This window comes from Labrus mixtus, chromosome 18 (genome assembly GCF_963584025.1).
Source record: "Labrus mixtus chromosome 18, fLabMix1.1, whole genome shotgun sequence".
Classification (NCBI taxonomy): Eukaryota; Metazoa; Chordata; class Actinopteri; order Labriformes; family Labridae; genus Labrus; species Labrus mixtus.
Window position 1 is genome coordinate 11,318,232 of NC_083629.1, and position 20,199 is coordinate 11,338,430.

At 42.6% G+C, this 20,199-nt stretch overlaps 1 protein-coding gene across 4 annotated transcripts in view; it reads right to left on the bottom strand.

Moving 5' to 3' along the window:
- Window positions 1–19,547, bottom strand: part of akt1 (v-akt murine thymoma viral oncogene homolog 1) — a 31,209-nt gene extending 11,662 nt beyond the window's left edge. Inside the window, exons 1-3 of one of the 4 annotated variants that reach the window (XM_061062212.1) lie at window positions 19,381–19,547; window positions 13,849–14,034; window positions 57–185 (exon numbers count right to left, since the gene is read on the bottom strand). In XM_061062212.1, coding sequence (XP_060918195.1) covers window positions 57–185; window positions 13,849–13,894 — 175 coding nt within the window. In that variant the 5' untranslated portion in view covers window positions 13,895–14,034; window positions 19,381–19,547. Of the gene's footprint in view, window positions 1–56; window positions 186–13,848; window positions 14,040–19,323 lie in introns of all 4 variants that reach the window. The other 3 variants (XM_061062210.1, XM_061062215.1, XM_061062211.1) reach the window with 3 other exon arrangements.
- Between the last annotated feature and the right edge of the window lie 652 nt (window positions 19,548–20,199).

The following is a 20,199-nucleotide window of genomic DNA, read 5'->3' on the forward strand; positions in this document are numbered from 1 at the left end:
AACAAATAAAAGGTTCAAAGAAAAAAATCTGCTGTTTCTCTACAGCAAATACTCACGTGCAACAGAAAAGTTGTTTAAGGGGGTTTCCAGCTGGTCAACATCTTGCGGTCGCTCTTTGTAACCAATGAATGTACCATCACTCTTCAGGAGAAAGTACCTCGGCCTCCAGGTCTTGATGTATTCTCCTGATATGAGAAAGAGATTGCTGAGTTATTTGAGATAAAAATCAATTCATGACAAAATAAGGATTTCTGCCAGTTGAAAGACCTTTGTTGATAAAGTTCACATGCTTTCACATTCTCAAATGCTGACAGTTGCACAAGCATTGTGTGTACATCGTGGTTTCAAGATTAATGACAGCAGTGTTGTCCTTTCTCTTTCTGTTTTAATTCCCAGAGGTGCAGCCCCTTTCCAGCAATCCAATTACCATGCTGTCTGCTACAGCTCCCTAAAATGACCATCTTATCACCGTCTTTCTTTTAGTGTAGGTCAGCGGCAGGACAAATGGTGGATTTAGTAGGAGTCAGGACCCTTTCCCCTGCCCCGTCTGTCCCTCTGTACCCTGAGCAGCAGTCACTTTCAATGTGGACACTCCAAGCTGAATAGAAAAAAGTTTTCTATTCCCCTCGCCTCCCCCTGAACTGGCAAGACAGAATCAAGTATTCAAGTTGTCAACTCCTAAAAGAAAAAGATTACTCAGAAAATGAATGTGTCTCACTATTAAACAAAACTCTAACTTAAAGTTAACTCTAAGTTTACTTCAGAGATCTCTACACAGAGAGCGCCCATTCATTACAAATGTTATCTCAAGACACTTGACATAAAGAGCAGGTCTAAACCTAAAAAAATAAAAAGTGACTGAGTAAAACCAGAGTATATATTTTTACATCAGGTTTTTTCTTGACAAAACATTGTTCTTACTTTGCCAACATTGCAACTTGACTGTCTACCAATCACTGAGATTTTGGTGTGTTATGTTACTAGTTGGCAATTGTTGCCTTGAGCCTTTAAGCTCAAACAGAGATTATGAGTGAGCTTCAGGGGACTTAAAAGCTCACAAAACTCTAACTTGAAGGTAACATTTAGTTTACTTCAGAGATCACTACACAGATAGCGCACCCGGGGAATCCTTCTTAAAAGTCTATATTAAAATGCCCATTTGTATAAACACGTTAAGAACCATCTTCAAAACACATCTTTTGTATTAAAATCTCATTTCTTCATTGCTAAAAACTGTACAGGAAGGGATTTTTTTTACAAAACTATTTTTTTTTGGATTGAATGGAGGCTAAGAGTAATGAAAACATTTGCATAAATGTGGGCGGAGGTGAGTTGACTGACAGATGAGCATGCAATAGCTGTTTGCGAGGATGCTTAAAGCCCCCCTCAGCCCCACCTCTTTTCTTCTAGAGTAATCGAAAGTTAGGATGAGGTAGCATTTCCAATATGGCTACCGTCATCTTTGGGCTTAAAAACACCTTCAGAAACCAATGGGTGTCATTACTGAGACAAATTAGACTGTTAATGGTCTATGGTTTGGGTCCAACTGATACTGCCTCCAATGACATCACTTGAGGAAATCTATCACATTTTGTGCAGCTATCTATAAAGCCATATAAATTGACACCTGCATTTTTATAATTTTCAAACAAAAAATACTTTCCACAATTCACATTTTCTACACTACAGACTTAACCTCAAGCCCTGCATAACCCCCCCAATTCATTTTGACACATTTTCATCACACAAGAGAATCTCTCGTAGGCAAACAAAACTCAATCTATTTTGGTGATGCTTCAGGAAACGTGTGCCAGATGTTGTGCAGACTGGGGGAAAAATAGCATACATGCCATAACAAGGCAGTGGCACACAGTGGAGTGAGACTTGAATATTTATACAGGAAAAGTATAATTTATTTTTAATTACGGAGCCGCATATTAACCCCATGCAGAGCTGTGGCAAGCTGTCCTTAATTGCCCCATTTCCTCTAACACAGAAGTGTGTGTGTGTGTGTGTGTGTGTGTGTGTGTGTGTGTGTGTGTGTGTGTGTGTGTGTGTGTGTGTGTGTGTGTGTGTATGTGTGTGTGTGTGTGTGTGTGTGTGGAGGAGAGGTAGGAGATTTGTCAATATGAGCTTCTGTTACACTGCCTGATGACCCTGATGTTTGAGAAAGTACAGAGCAAACATTTCTCCTCTGTTAAGTTTTTATCCTTGTCCAAATGTCATATTCAAGATGTGTCACTTCCGAAACTTTAAAAAGATGGACTTCCTCTTTCAGCTTATTTCTACATTTTTCTGAGAAAGTGATGTCACAAACCACAAACTCTAATAGGACATTTTTTTAAAAGGGATTTCTCTGTCAAGATAAAAGGAAGGGAGGAAAGGAGAAGCACTATTTTAAGAAGTAGACTCATTCTTGTTGACAACATTCAGCAGGTCTGTCCATCAACCCTTCAGCAGAGCATCCAACCTTTGAACTCATGAACCAGTGTAAAAACTAGGGGTGGCACATAATAACAATAAGGCAATATACCATCATCCTGCTTCGTGTGATACAATGATCTAATCCCTATAGTGCCAAATATTCATATTCAAATTCAAAACAAATATGGCACTCTAAATGGATGTTTGTAAATATAACTCAAGGTGTCACTACCTCATGACTCCTCACGGTGACGCTTACAACATTAATGAGGGTAACATGACATTTTATTTTTTTGGCCAAAGAAGTTGATGGTGTGATTAAAAAAGAAGCAGAAGAAGACAGCTGTGTCAAGCTGGACATCAGTAAAAAATAAGTTAAAGAATGAAGCAGGTAAAGAGGTGAAACGGATACTAAATTGCAGAGCAATACATACATGAATCTTAAGGGCACTTTATATTCTTCAGTTAATCAGATAAGGTTTTGCATCATACCATTATTGTGTTTTCTTGCAATTTATCTTTATTTCTGACTCACTTTATCCTGATCTATTTATCACGGGCTACATGGCCCATATTGACATATCGACATTAACCCTGCAATTCCCAGCCCTAGTTAAAACACCTGATTTACTGCCAATAGTTTAGTGGTGACACCAACACCACACTGAAAGAAACATTTGTGCTGAACGCGATACAGTATATTTAGATCTTCAATCAACAGCAGATGTCCTATATGTTTTTACATTTTTCATCATGGCACAGTAGGGCATTTTTTATATCTGGTTTTCTACAGACTAAGTGTTTGAGATTGTAGCTCTGCTTTGTCAGCCGTCAGATACTATGTGCTGTCCTAAATGATACACACACCGGCAAGCATCCTTTAAATGGATTTCCCTCATGCCTGTTCCAATTCAACACAATTACTTTGATGAGTCGTTTGTCTGTTTTAGACTACAAGCCTCACCAATCAGCTCTAACATCAGTCACCCACATGTGCATGCTGGTCTCCAGAGAATCCAAACCGCAAAGGGTTATTTATCACAAGCCTTCAAGAGAAATGGGCGGCCCGACTTCAGCATAAAATCTCAATAATAATAAAAAAACCAACATGTACATGCTGGAAGTTAAACCAAGAGCCTGTTCAAGAAAAACCTAAGTTGCCAAAATCTATCACACACCGCAGCCAGAAAGTTTCACGTGCCCTCTGTTCTGAGCCTGGTTTTCCTCAGCTGGGCCCCAGCTGGTGTCTCACTCTGTGGTCGGGTTTTGGCTGACCCATATCCCCCGGTTATACCCCATGCCAGCCCACAGTGAGGACAGTATGTGCACAATGCAACAAGAGCATAATGAACTCCCTACCTGACACCATGACACTAGACGAAGGTGCAACATAAAAGCTAGTCTCACCATTGGAGATTAATCCTTCAGTTCAGAAATTTAGGAATGCAGCAAATGACTTTTAGATTCTGTAAAAAAAACGTTGGTGCTTAAACAATCCAATCCTCAGACAGGTGTTTATGTGTATGCATCTGTGTGCTTATATGTTAATATACACGGTTATGTGTGTTTACAGCTTTGTAGGCACTGAAAGGTATTTGTGTGTAACTGATTACAACACCACCCAGTATCAGAGGAGGATGTGAGCTTTCCCTGCCAGCTCCTCTGACGCACAACACCTACCAGAAGTAGCACAGGTGGTCATGCATGACGCAGCAGTGGACGGCATGGCATGCATCATCAGACATTCTCCCACACTGAGGCGGCCTCTGTAACATGGGTGTTGGGAAGATGACATCACCAGCTCAAATTTCTCAGTCAGTAAGATGTTTTGAACAACTGTCTCTTGCTTGAGTGATGTAACTGAGATATTAAGGACAATATGGCAGGTGCGCATGGGCACGGGGTCGAACAAGCTCATGGAGGAATGCAACATGTGATCTAAAAACCCTTCCTGTGATTAGTAGATGGCTACAGGACAGCTGTACCTACAAACCTGACTCAAACATGCACGTTGTGTGAAGTTTTAGACAGAGATCGTGACAGACAGGCAGCATTGAAAAATAAAGTTGCTCAACCACAATGTCTAATCCACATCCTTAACTAGTGCATGCGCTGTCTCTTTCTAGACAAAGAGGACACAGCAACTTCCTTGTCTGAAACCACAAACCTGGTCACATGACAACAGTGGAAGCAGCTATATCCGGTTTTCTGTTTGTGTCTCCACAACTCTGCAGTGCAAACCCCCACTCCGCAACAGCCTGCACTCATGAGCATAAACAACAAAGATGACCCTTGTCAGCTTCCTATTTACACCCATTTCCCCTTCTTCTTCTTCTTCTTCTTCATGTATTCAGTTCTACTTTCCACACTGTGGCCTTTCTGCAGCGCTGAAATGACGAGAAAGTGAAACTGACAGCTGCACTTTTTTTATCTGTATTATTTTTGACTCAAACACAGAAGAATAAATGGTTGGGCATATATTTTCAAGTTCTATTTTAGACACTACCCGGGGAATAAATGAAGCCCTTATCTAATTTTAATACTATTGGTCCTGCCTTCAATACTTGACTCAAATGTTTTGTAGATTAGACCCCAAAAACATCCTTTGTACAATAAGGAACACAGTGCAGACTGCTGACAAAGGACAATGGGCCTTACAACAACATGAGTGCCTTCTGCTTTTAAGTCAGGTCATCATCACAGATGCAAAGTAAACCCTTTTGATGTCAATGAGTTCTCCATAACAGGAAACTGGCCGTCAGACAGACTGACCACGACCTAGATAAGATAAAAACCTCACAAAGGTCTGACTGTAAATGCCGATACACGGTAGGCTTCGAGGAAATCCACCAAATGATCTGCGACCAAGAGTCGAAGCTTTTCGAATAAAAGTCAAGTGTGACAGCAGACATGTGGCTGCAGATTAGGGGAAGGACAAAAGAATAGGAAGACTGATTTGACACCAGATGAGAGATGAGAGAAGTAAGGAGGATGAGAAAGCTGTGCAGAGAGTTGTGCTGAGTGGAGTGCTAGTGAGACAGATCACTACATATGTTCCCTACATATGTAGGCCTGCGAGCTGGGGGGTGTGAGCGCAAGTGGAGTGTGTATGATCCATGTGTACTGTGTGTGTGCACGGTGTGGATGGGAGGAGCTGTCAGGGCCTGATAGAGTGTCTTTACATGACAAGCAGCTGCTGAGGTCTGGGATGCGCGCTGGGCAAAGTGGAAAATAATGAACGGAGAACCGCTGCCAAACACAACAGAATTCATCTTTATTTGCCAACTGCTACATGGCACTATGTGTGGACGGCTCCAGCATGCCACCACCACGCCTACTATACCCCAAACACACACACACCACAAGGTGCAGGCGGAGAGAACAGGTTCGGTCACAGCTGTACACGCTGGAGCATGGCCTTGTTGGCTTTAATGTATGTGTGTACAGACTGCAAGCAGTGTATGTCTATGCAAATTAGTTTGTGATCTAAAAAAAGCATCTTTACATTTTGCCTTCAGGAAAATGTCTAACTTTTTCAAGGACACTCTCTCTTTTATATCTTTCAAAGTTAATTAAAGTGAGTCTTTCTATTTTAGCTGCTGAAAATAACTACAACAGCGATGAACTTTGCAATTAAAAAAATGTCACCTGGACTAACAAGAAAAAGTTTCAAAAGGGATTAAAACATGCATTCATATTCTTTTTTGGTGCCGAAGCCATATGTGAGTAAAGTAAGTGACCGACCAAGTTGAGGGGTCACCGAATAAAAGGAAAAAATGTGGAAGGGTTAAGACAAAAGGGGGAGAGAGACAGTAAGAGTGACAGAGGTTAGAGACTTGAGCGTCCTGTTCTTTCCATCGCTACTTGACAACGACAGGAATGTGGAGGTCCCAGCTGCTGTGCCTTGTTGGCTTTTAATAAAAGTCATCACGCAGCATTCATCCCACAGCACCCAAAAGTGAGGCCACAATGTGTCCAAACTAAAAGCGCTGTTGCATATCATCCCTTTTCCTTTCCTTTCCTTCCCTCTCCTATCCTTTGTTTTTCTTCTTTGTTCCTGAGATTTTAGTAAAATCTTTCAATCATTTACAATACGATAAATGAGATACGATATGACAAAATACACTTTATTGTCCCATTGGGGTAATCAGACTTGGACTCCAGTGCTGCAAACATTGAGCTGCCTCTAAAATATAATCAATAAATCAACGCATACCTCAGTCATCTGCCACTAGATTAATTATGAGTACACACACAGGTTTAGTTGTTGAACTTAAGCACACACACATACTTTTAAGAGGAACCAATAGAGGCTCAGACAAAATGCGCCTCTCAGTGCTCACACCCAGTGGTTGGACTTCCTGAGGGGGCTGCTGTTGGGTTTTGTCCCCATCTCGCTATTCATGGCTTGGGGATGAGAGGAAGGGAGCCAGGGGTAGTTGCCTGAACTCTGCATATGTGTGTGTGTGTGTGTTTGAGTGGTGAGAATCGGATGAGAAGGGGAGGTAGGCGGAGGTTGAGGATTAGGGAATTAGAACTCCAAAGCGAGGGTGGAGGGGGGAGCGGGCTGCGTCTTTTGTTAGTTTTTCCTCAGCCGCCCCCGCCATCCCTTCGGCCCTTTTCTGCCCGGTTCTGCTTGTAGGCTGCAGCTGCGGTCTGCCACCCTGTGCCCTGCATCTCAATGAGCCGCGGGTCACCCGCTCCAGAGTAAAGAGGGGCCTCCCTGATGCAGGGGTCACCACTGAGCCCCAGCAACCACAAAACTCTGCCTCGCATCATTCCCTGCTCCAACTGCAGAGCACTTATCCAGGCTCCTTGTGCTGCCCAGACACCCATCTTCCCATTTGCATCTCTTGCTGTAACCATATAAGGCAGCACCAGGCTCACAAGCTTTCCTAAACTGTCCTGGAATTTGGGCTCCTTCATATGAATTCCCTTTCTCTTTATTTCCTCCTGACATCCCCCTCCTCTCTTTTGTTGGCCCCTCTCTCCCATGCAGCTGGATGTGGGTCTCCATTGCCAGGGCATTGGCAGCAGCATCAACCTGTTGTGAGGAAGGGCCACCCTGGCCTCCAATGTAGCCCTCTATGTTGCTTCCTCTTATCCCTCTCTTTTTTTCTCTGTCACTGCTGTTGCTGCCGCTGCTACCCTAACAGGAAAAAAAAAGCAAGGGGGAAGGGATGGAGAGTTGGGGGGATGCATTGGAGGCTGCCCCTCTTTCTCACGCTTGTAAGAAAGCCCTCACTTCTTCTCCGTGGTGAGTGACACCTGCTGATTACCATAGAGACACTGTGGGAAGTTCCCCCCTGCCACACTGGGGTTGAGATTTGCCCCCTCTCCCTGGGTAAACAAGCAGTCCATGGATTAGTTAACTGGGTTACTGCATGGCAAACAAATAAACACACATTATTCTGAGCAAATTAGTGCCAATGAACTCTCAATGACCAGTGTACACCCTAAACTAAGCAAGCAGCGAACTCCAGATTATTCACTTTTCTACAGAAATGTAGTCTCCAGATGTTGAGAAATTGTCAAAAAAAGTATTTAGAAGTACATAAAAAAAGTATCATTCCATTTTCTGAATAATATAATAAGCTGATGTGAAGGATGTTACAGATCTCTAGCTGAGCATACAGTCATCTCTTAGTTTGCAGACAGCTGAGCATCCCCCCCCTCCCCTTTGCTTCCTAAACTGGAGAGAGGTGCCAGTGATGTGATTGATGTTGGAGACTGGGAGCTTTCGCTGGTCCAGAGCTGCTTCCGCCATGGGTCTGAGTTTTCAGCAGGGTCATTATCCTAGCAACAGGGTGGTGGGGATGTGGGTAAGGAGCGTGCGCTGGAAGAGGGGGGGACCGGGATGGAGGGGGGGAGGCAGAGGCAGTAAGGAAAGAGGGGAGTTGATTTAAACAAGAAGAGGAGGAAGAATGTGGGTGTATGAATTGAAGAGAACAAGAGGAAAGACAGGAATGAGGGCAGTGAGGTAAAGCAGAGCAAGAAAGGGAAAAGAGTAACAGAAATGGAGATCACAGTAGGACCACCACAGTTGTGTAATGCAGACGGACCAGAGCAAGCACACAGTGGGCCTGCCGTGAGAGGAGGAGAGTGGTGGAGGTGCCATATCCCTCAGCCTCCTGGTCCCCCCCCCCCCCCACCATGCCAGCCAGCCTGCACCGACAGCTGCACCCAAGTAATTTACTTCTCTCCACAACATTTAGCAGGGAGACTGCTTCCCATTACCCAGGGGTAGGGGGTCCATGCTGACGGCCATACACCCGGCCAGAGCGCTGGCTTCCTATTGCGATACCCTCTGCTGCTGGACCAAGCCTACAGGGGCACAGATTGGCATCCAGCTTCTATCAACTGGGTGGTGTCTTGTGTTTGATCATCAAAGTTGGGGTTAAGTTGGGGAGCTATTTTAAAAAATGTTTTTACAAATAATTAGGTTACATAAAAATAATAAAGCATCTGAATCATGACCAAATTATAATCGTTTCTCATTTATCTCTGCATAATTCTTGTTTTTACTTGCTAAATGTCTTGGTTTGACCTTTTAGCTAACTCCTTTGTGATTAAGCACTTGAAATAAATATTGTAGTTAAACACAGGCTTTTCTCCAAACTTACTGAAAATCTGTATTAAACCCTTAACATTTTTCAGCCTGGATTCTTTGGAAGTTTTTTTATATCACATCTGATGCTGCACATTAATTGAGTTATGTTAGGAGGACCTCAATCAGTTCAAAGTGTGCAGCAGATCAGGGCGCTGATGGCTTAGTAGTAAGGGCGCGCTCCATGTGGGGAGGCTATGGTCCTCCAGGCGGACGCCCCAAGTTCCGGTCCAACCTGCAGCTCCTTTCCTGCATGTCATTCCCCACTCTATCCACTGTCCCACAAAATTAGAAGACCAAAAATAAAAATCCAAAAAAGAATGAAAATGACCAGCAGAAAGGAAGTTTTCTTGAATGTGGAATTGGTAAAAAAAAAAAAAAAAGGAGATACAAAAAAGCTTTAATTAGTCATTGGGCTTAACTTTGCTTTGTGCAATAGATGCTTTGTCAAATAGGTTTGTATAGCATTTTAAATTAAGTGAAACTGTGTAACTGTAATGTATTCAGATTACTCAAACAAATTGCACCCTCCATATTTTTCTAACCAAGTAATATGTTAAAACCTCACAACGTGGGAAAACATATTGCAAAAGAAAATTAATATAGTTAGAGCTCCAGTTCTTCAGTACATGATATGCGTGTTTGTGCTGCAGCGGTGTGTGGCCCATGACAGCCATAATGAGTGGACGTGGAGGAGCCTGGGCGAGCCCAGCAGCAGAGCTGGCATTAAGTCAAAGTCTCCAAGTCAGCATTGCAGCATCATGAGACATTTTTAATCAGGTGGGTCTGCTCCTTTGAAGAGAATTTAACTGTGTGGGAAAACAGCGCATTCCCTTACAGAGAAACAACAATACTAAGGTGGAAAATGCAGGCGAACTCGTTGGAGCCCTGGACACCAGATGAACAAGACACAAACATTCAAAAGATGAAGCAAAAAGTTTCATCTACACATACAACCGTGTCTAGAGTTTCACAAAAACATGCATGCTTTCCCCCTTTTCCCCCCTCCTCTTGTGTGGCTCATGCACTTTCCTGGACCACCAACCAGGTCCTTTTTTTGCTTGGAGGAGCAGCTCAGCTCATGTCCTTCAGCCGCATGACTAGAAAAGGAGCCAATCAGCTGATGAGCTCCAAACCAAACCACGAGAGGCTCTCTCTGTGGCATGTTGCACACAACATCCATCCGCTATCCTGAGGCCGACTGGGTCACTGAGCAATGTTCTGGGAACATCACAAAGACGCTGCTCAACTTCTGTCCCTCTCTCCCTCTCTTTATGACTGTGCCTATCTGTACTGGTGTGCCCTTTGCTCTCCCTCCCTCCCTCCCTCTCCCCTTCATCCCTCCTCTCATGAGTCGGAGCCAGCTGAGCGTGCTACCCAAATCCAACAGTTGTTGCGGCCTTCGTTAGCCTAACGAAGGGGCCGGCTCTTTATACTTGTCAGGGAGAAAATGAGTCAAACAAACAAGGGCCAGGGAAGAGGGGAGGACAAGCGAGCGCTGTTCTGTTGAGCCTCACTGGGTTTTTGGCCGAAGCAATTCTCTGGAAACTAGGGAACCCACAATCTACCTCTCTGATGTCTGATGATGCTCCGGCTTTGATGGGAACTTTGGGAAAACACACTCACAAAAAGAAATAACATGCTGCTAAGTGTCCGTGGCCACTAGAGGCCGTAGGCACATTCGAAGTGTGTGGGAGCACCATGTGAAGATCTGAAAGGAAAGCATCATTTGAGGGTGCTTAACAACTGGTTATAGTAGTAACAACAAAGTAACAGTTTTTTCAAGCCTGTACTTGTATTGTGATCTGTGTGTAAGGGCATTGGGTGATGTCCGGCTGGCAGGGTAAATTCTGAATAAATATGCTTCACTGTCCATACACTTACACATATTTGCATATGCATGTCCAGACATACACACACGCAGCTGCCTTGTGTTGCATTCCAACACTGTCCTTCAGCAACAGACAACCCAGATAACAGTCACACAACACATCCCAGGCAGTGTCCACAGTTGAGGCACATAACTGTAGCCCAAGGCTGAAGGAGAAAGTATGAAGGTGTGTCCTTCAGAATGAGATCATTTCACTGATCGCAGCCTGTCTGAAACAAATGCACACCGCACTTCAAGGCTGAGAATCTGCAGCCCCTAATGACAGATTAGCTCTACTGGGGGGTTTTTACAGGATTCTTAAGCACTATGCTTGCTCTACTCTCTCTCAAGAGCCTTCCCACAGTGTACACGTGCAAGCTGAACATGACTAATCAGTCAGGAATCAGAGAGCGAGAGTGAGTGGCATGGATGAGTTCAGCTGACGTCTAAGTGCTGTAATGCTCTATGTCTGTTACTGGCTATCAAATGAAGTCATCATTCATACTAGTGAAATAGAGTTGTTCTTATACCATAATTAGAAATGCCAAATAGTGAGTGAAATGCATTATCAAGTAGTATATGCAAGTATACTCCAATCAGATACTATTATACCATAACAAATAAGCCCAACAAATAAGAGACTAAAGGTAGTTGAAGTCATAAATGCCAGAAATCAAAATATCCCCCTCACAGCCAGTGAGCTCAGTTTGTTTGTTTTAGATTCAGAATTTGTTTATTGTAGTAACTCAGGCCATACACAGTGATAGCAATTATATCACATCAGCAGAGAAGGAATATTATCTTTTTTAAATTCCCTGGTATCAAATATAGCTATTGACCAAAAACTCAATTTAGGTATCGGACCAAGACAAAGGGTGTTGATACATTTCTACGATTAAATGGGAATTACTGGAGGACAGAACACAGTACTACAAAAACATAGTTTGCTGCCAGACACTGTCGAACATACACAATATGTTGATGGAAATATGTAGGGCCATCTTTTGCAAAACATTTAATTGCTGTTTTGACTGCACACATGGGAGTAATGAGCATGCTGAACACACTTGGAAGCGGTTTAAGCCATTTATTATTACGCCTACATGAAGATGTGAGTCACTTGGGTGGCGCCGGCCACACAAACAAGCTCCCCTCAAGGTGCAACATGGGACGATGGCGTTTGAGTGGGGGCTACCTGGCGCAGGTGATGGACAGCAGACAGGGCCACTGCAGGTTCACCTTCTGTGCAGTGGCTCTGGGGCAAAGCCTACATGACAGTGACGCGACACGAGAAGCCTTCCTGTCAGGGAGGCAGGTGGACGCGCTCCAATCAAAGAACACAGAGGCTCTGGGTGACATTTCACAGGGCACAGCTGCTGGGCTGCGACAGCATGCCAACTCACTATTTCTGAAGAGTTGTTTCTTTATTGTGTGTATCTGTGTGTCACAAATGTGTCAGCGCTAGAACTCTGTGCCTGTGTATGAGTGTGTGTAGGGCTACTTCCACACAACCCAAGTGTTTATCGACCAGTCAATATTTGACTTCTCCGTTAGCTATATTTTACACTAGCTCTCCATCACGATGTTTCACTCTCATCAGCACAGCCTGAAGTGTGGCAGAATTGACTTTTGTCAGTATCTCCAGCACAAAGGATACACAAATAGTACAAATTCCAAATTAATAAAACATCAGACAGGAGAAATGCTGATTCACAAATTCCCTTTCAGAGATTTTTACTAAAGATAAATACAACATCACATCTGGCCTCTAAAGCCTATGATATGGCAATTGGTATAGATTTAATTCATTACATTAATATAGCTTAATGGATTTTTATGAAGAGATATAAATCCAAGTTGTAGATAACACAAATCTGTTCATTATGGTGATCCACTTCCCTACTTTGCAGGATTGATCTACACTAAACAGCATGAAACACTAATAGCACCCAGTATTATGTCCTTTTCCTTCCTGGAAGGACCAGGGTGTGTCTGCCTGAGACCAACTGAGCCGAACCAGGCTGACCCTCTCTGAAAACAGCAGCCTGTTGTGCTCCTAGCAGAGGCCTTGGGGAGGGGGTAACATGGGCTAACACACCATAGTCACACTCTGTTTCTGTCTAAAAACCAGTAACTCTCCTAGTGACCTGCTCCTGTCATGTTATCCCCTAATTCAGACTCCCAGTGTCTCCCCTTCCAGTAAAAGACTGGTGCCTTGGAACTGGGCCCAGGAGCCTTCCTTGGTTTTGAGAAGCTTCTTATCCTATTTTGCCCTGGGGGTTAGGGAGGTGGTGGTGGTGGTGGTGGAGTGGGCTGCGCAAGGCAGAGTTAGTATGCACACATAAAGCTGCTCAAAGCCAGCAGGTATGTGAGGAATGCCTCTTCGTCCAAACAACAGGACTCACGCCCGACACAGAGCCACGCCACACCACACAGCGCTGTCAGAGCAGCTAAATGGGGCCCACTGGGGACTCTGCAGCTGGATGACTCTGTACATTGGATATGGCTCACAGGATTTTTAAATACAGTTACAGGTTGATTAATCTGGCAGTTTGTTGAGGCATTTCTGCAGCATTCAGAAAACAATTCTGTGAATAATTGTACAACTCTTAACTCTTGCAAATCAGAGCAACAAAAAAAAATAGTAAAATTGACTTTGATAATGTACTAAAGTTATGCTTCAAATCTTAAATTTTGTAAAAACTAGAATGTGCATATATTCTATGAAATATGGAGCTTTTGTATTTGAAGTACATTTCTCTTGCAAGTATCAGTTAGGGACTTTGAAATATTTACATAACAGCGAGGTATATTTAAGAGGGTGTCCATATATTTTGTTCTTTGTAGTGTTGTTACATTTAAATTTGAAACTGTTGAAATGAAAAATAACTTTTGGAAATTGATTTTAAACAAAACTATAAAGTACAAACTGTATTTGTGCATTTACCTCTTTTATGCAGCCATCCCTCCTTGACAATCACCACATTGGTCATGTTGGTGTGCGGGGTGGAGGATCCAGGTTTCCCACAGGGAGAGACACAGCTTTGTTTCCCAAGTGTCCTTCACTCAGCCCTGTGCAGGAGCCTGGAGACGGGTTCCTGGGGTTTACAGCCGCCTTCTCAATGATGGTTACCTATTCTGTGAAAGAGTAAAAATTAGCCCCATATAGAGGTGAAAGATTGTTTACACTTGTCTGAATATTAACCTTCAGGTCAACATAGTAGAGAAGAGGCAGTGAAAAAGAGAAGATCCCAGTGTTTTATGGCCCTGTTGGTTTGTGGTTAAGTTATTTTCACATAAGGAACCTGCAACAGTGTGAAGGTCAAATATCTGTCAAGCCGAGGTTTTTGTCATGCACAATGCAGTCTTTCTCCATTTGAGAAATCCATGCTGTACAAACGCAACCCAACATTTCAGATTTTTTTAGTTTCATTCTACACATGACCATAAGAGTTACGTATAAGAAGGAACCATTAAGATGTACTATTGTACCCTTGGGGAATTGTCCTTGGAAAAATCAGCAACTGCAGGCCGTCTGCACCAGACAAGGGAGAAATTTACAATTTCACAGAAATTGAATTCAGTGCATACGTCTGCACACTTACAATATTTACTTATGCACACATTATGGCAGTATTTACTCATGAGTATTTAAGTAATGTTGAACAGGTTAGCCTAGCATTGCACAGGTTTCTTCTTTCTGTTAACATATTGCATTGTCTTTGCAAAGGTAAGGAGCCCGGGTGGCAGACATCAATGTAGCGTGGACGCTGATTATGAAACAATTCTCATACAGGGCAGCTTGAAACATTTCATTGCAGCGGTAGGAGGCTTAACATTCTGGGGTTTTGTTAAACTGTTTGATGAATATTGTGGGTTTAGCATACTTTGGGATTTTACTTTTAATTTGTTGTTGTGTTTTTGCTGAATTGTGGACTGCAGGAAAGACCTACTGGAAATGTTTTTCTAAATATATTTTACTCCTAGGTGTTCCATTACTGTCCGCTTTGTTGTGCATTAACACGGAAGGTGTTAAATGACTTTTTAAATAGTATAGTATAGTAAGACCATAAGAAATTCTACAATTATGATCATTCTTAGCTAGGGCTGTCAAAAACAGCAAAGCAAACGATGTTAGAATAATCAAAGAAAACGATTGGTGTTCAGTATTAAATCTCTACTAACAATGTATTTTTTTTTGTTACTTCATATTTTATCTTAATATTAAAGCTTTTGCAAGTAACCCAGTTAATGATAAAAAATGAAGCTAATTGATTTCTCAGCAAACTGTTCTTTGCTGTTCTCTGAGCTTTTTGTTTTGTGTTTTATATACTGTATTCAGCTAATGATATTATATTTCCTGTTTGGATTAAAAACTTTTTTTAAATTTAACTTCCTCATGATTGAAAGTTATGACAGAAACTTAACTACGGAAAAAAGGAACAGAGAAAAGTGAAACGCTTGGATCAACTGTTAGCCTAATGGAATTATAAGAGAAACTTTTTAAACATTATTATTTCAATGACTTTCTAAAATGTTCTGCTGATGAATTTTGACAACAGCGCAGACACACACAGGTTTAGAGAAAGGTGAGGCTGGGCAGGAGAAGCCGATATACATCACCAATCATGACTGCGAATAATTATAATTCAATTCATTGTGAAAGTCTACATTGAGTAAAAGGAAAAGTTCATATAAGATTATAATTACTGAAGGGTTTTCATGCCACTTATAAGTAATCTTCAAGTTTAAATTCATTCTACTTTTGCATCAGAAATATTGTTTTTAGATTTCAGTCTCACATTAAATTTGTGCTTAAGCAGGCCAGCAAAAAATATACATGAAAGTTCCTTAATGTGTGTGACATAGTTTAACTAGGAAGGTCTGACACATCTAAAATACTCCATCTACCAATAGATGATGAGGCTCTGGGTCTTGGTATGATAGGTTTGACAACTTTGTATGACAAAACAAAAAAAAAGTTGTAAAGTCAAAGCTCCTTCTGAGGAATAGACTCATTTATTACGACCATAGATAACCTTTTTGCACTGGATGTGTGACTGTTGCAGTTTATTTACACCTGACCTGAGGTGGGAGCTTCACGGAAATGTTACTAGTTCCTATAAGCTACCAAAGTGATGTTTACAAAACAACAACTCTAGCACCTTTTCACACATGAAGCAGATTGCTTTCACAGTTACATGGTAAATGTGTGATACTGGCTTCAGAGAGACGTATGAGTAAAGTGCAGAATAAAACTAAATGAATGTTCAAGAACAAGTGACAGTTAAAACAATACTTGTTGAACTGAAAGTGGTTAAGAAAAGACAGAATAAAAGTTCCCTTAAAGTCAGATAGGCTAAATGAGGCTCAACTCCATCACAGATTGAAAGATTGTACATCAAACGCTTGTACTTTAAACCTGCAGGCTATCACAACCAAGCATGCTTGACCTTTCATCCATTCAGTGCTTCTTTATGATATAAAGACAGCTTTGAATCAGCAAAAGAATGATCAATTGCCAGGCTTGTTCACACAAATGTCACATACTGCACCAGGCAATATCTGACCATCGACTGAAATCAATTTCCCTGCTACTGTTCAGTCAGAGCGCAGCCATCAAAAGGGAGCTCTGTTGGAGTGGCCTCATCCAGCGTGTGGCTGGGGACAACAACAGGAAGTGGATGTGACTATTGACAGACTACGAGTCATATCAGCACAGCCCCAGGCTCCGATACATCAGACAGTGTATTTACGAGCAAAACGCCTTTTTACTGCCATTCTGCTCCATCCTTCCATCAATGAGCAATGTGAGTATATGAAAGCTCAGTTTATTTTTGCTCACTGTTTTTGTTTATTGCTCTAAGGTTGTGGTGCTTGTGTCACACAGTCCATGTTGGAAGGATCTGTGAGTGGGATTTGAAAAAGCACACTGAGTGCTATTCAAACTGAGGATCACACAAACCGTTGGATCCTTTCGGCATCTTGGTACGCACACATTATGTACACATCGGGATACATCATACAAACAAACTTGAGGGCACACACACCACAGCCAAAAAAGCAACACATGCACAAGACCGGCTCTGGAGCCACAACAGAGTGCTGCTGTTTTAATGGGAGCGACCTGTTGCTACTGCGGCCTGTGTGGAAAAGCTGGGCTGCTGCCAGCGCTGCAGCCAGCAGCCACTGAATGAACCCAGTACCCTGACAGCGGGTCACATGCTGCTCAGGCCTCTGGGCTGCCACTGCCTGCCTGCCTGCCTGCCCTGCTGTCAGTGCAGCTTTCAATCATTCATCTTTTTGGCTCAAGCTCCAGGGGCCACCTCATTCAATGCAAATGAGTGTCATGCAGCAAGGATGCCACACACTGCGCCTGTAACTGAGCCACAGAGAACGGTCCCATGTTTTTATGGCAGGAAGCAGAAAATCAGGCCGACATCACCAAACTTCTTCCTTCATCAGATCAATAGATACAAGCCTGTTTAGCTCTACTGCTGCTTGTGTAAACAACAGTCAGTAGCTGGTTTACAATTATAAAGAAAAAAACAAATGCGCAAGTATTTAAAACTATGAAATTATCACGTCAGATACACACTCACCTGTTGCTGCAAAACAGTTCCTGAAGCAATACTCTGTTTGTTTTCAAATGCCACAATGGAACCAGTAACAGGGTGATCTACTACACAGTGCCAAGTTCCTCTTTCAAGTTCCCTGAAAACACACCACCAATGACAACAATATTGTGGGTGAGCGTAGCTGACCACATGTAGGCTACTGTAACCCTGAAAGACAAGTAGACTTACTGTTTTAATCCTGTGATGAGATGAACAACAACCCCTTTGTGACTCACGCAAAGGCTGTTCAGGCAAGCAACGAACTAAATTAAAAGATGTGACACAAAGCTGCCCTATATATTCAGATATAGATCAATCATACTATACTCTGTTTTTTTAAGAGGTAACAATAACATCTTAAATCGCTGGTATCCTGGGTGTGCTGCAAATCAAATTACATGGCTGTTTACGTTAGCAACTGCTAAACATGACTAATGGCACAAAAAGTGTTTTGTATCAGCCAAGAACAGTGCGGTCATGTGATTCTGATGGCGGATCACCATCACAAGAAGCGTATCCCAACCAAACTCCTGTGGCGCAGGCGGGGGGGGGGGGGACAGACACGATAAGTCTACGCAGGGCCATCAATTTCAAACAACATTCCTCAGATTCAGCATGTAACTGGTGGCACATTTGCGTCAAAGGGGCTGCGATGGGACTGGGTGGGAGGTGGCTGGTATTTTCAAAATAGAACAGGGAGAGCCAAGCAAATCACAGTCTGCATCATTACGCCATGCTTGTTGCGTCTCTGCGGGTCACATGCCAAGTCTTGCTGCATACACATACTGGACAGATGTAGTCTCATGACCGTTGAGAGCATTTTGACACTAAAAGGCGTTGCTGGTACAACATGCCCAGGGACAATGCTCTCGCTGCAGGGAAATGGACACAAAACAGAAAGTAACACCAGTGAAGCCAAGTTAATCTCAAGTTGACATGCATGCGTCATTTCACCTTTACATTTAGATACAATAACATCAATATGTCTAATATAATAAAACCTTTCTACAATGTCTGTAGTAAACACACGCAAATGTGATATCTTTGTGGTTGTGATGATGACAGAGACTCCTAAACACATCACTACAAAGCTACTCACTCCTGTATTTTGCTGCTGTACTAATTAATATGGGTAAAAATAAGACTCTCAATCTATTTAATGAGTTCCTTCCTTGACATTAAGGTAGTAAACCCCCGTTACGGGAGCCACTGTAGGGTGTCAACAAGTCAAAACAAAGATGAAGCCTCCTAGTTTGTCTTGCTGACTGAAGATGCAGTAGTGCTACAACAGAGCAGCAACAAGCTAGCCAAAGCTAACGCAGCTGAGCGCTACAATATTGTCTGGCCATAAAAAAAAAAAATGTTTCCCCTCAAACGAGTAAACAAACGCAGTGGTAGTTCATAACAATGAATGAGCTGCTCTCATGTTGAGCTCACTTGTTTTCATTTGCCTGCTGGGCCGTGAAGTATGAGCAAATGCAACTTTCTCGCAGAGGGGGGATAAAGTAACATGACTGCAGATATTTTGGCCCTGAGGGCTGTCTCAAAAGTGGTCATTGTCAGAAATGAATGGCTAACATCTGAAACGAGGCTCACCGCTGTTCGTGGAAAAAACAACAGCGCGTCATGATTTACTACTGGACGATAATAAGCTCCTGTTTGCTGCTAAGTAACTTCTACAGCGACGTGAAGCCAGGAAAGCACCTCATTTCGGGTTTGCATTTAGCGATAGAAAGGATATGGGGCCTAGCAGGGCAGCCTGGGTGAGAATAACCGCATCCCATGTAAGTACAATGGGGACCTACCCTGTCTAGCTGTCGACCTCTTGTAGTTAACCATGCGAAGGAAACGCGGACATTTACCTGGACAGGAATTCAACAGTGTGTCCGTCTCATTATAGTGAGCAGTTTCGTCGGTATTTTAAGTTGATAAGTCCTCTAACAATCTGGACAAAGTGCTCTCATTTACTCCGTTTCTTTGCCTTTCTTCCACTACACCTCCCTAACGCGCAGTCTGCAATGCCTCTGTGGCAGCTCGCTCTCCCGGGTCCTAAAGCCTTCCAAATTCATCAGTCACACTCATAGAAGAGTAGTAGGCAGTCAGCCGTCCCATTGAAAAAAAAAAAATCTTGCAGTGTTTTTATAGGGGCTTATGAGGGGCTGCGTGGCCTTGTTGAACCCTGCGCTGTCTTATCTGAGCCGGCGGTTTCCAAAATGGGGTCCTGGGAGCTGCAGAGTGCCCTGAAAGGTTTCCACGACAATACTTGATTTCTGGTTTTTACCCTCTGTTACTCTAATACCAGATAATGAACAAGTCTGATTGCAGCTTTTTTTTTTTTTTTTTTTTTTACGAGTGATTTTATTTTAGAATTGGGAGAACTGCCATGAGATGACACGTTACACTGCTGCATTTAATAATAATCACCATCAATTAATGATTATTCTGGATGATGTGGTCGGGATGTCATGGGGACAAATGGGAAAATGCTCATCAAGATTATATCCGGTAATAGATTTGTTTGACCCACAAAAAAGTAGAATATCTAGTTTCCTGCTACAGAAGAAGTAAAACTGAAAATATTATCCGTAGAGGAGCATGACATTTTTTCTTAACATTGTGATCACAATATATATTAAATCGATTGACTGATCAATAAACTGACAAAAAAAAAATTGCTAAAC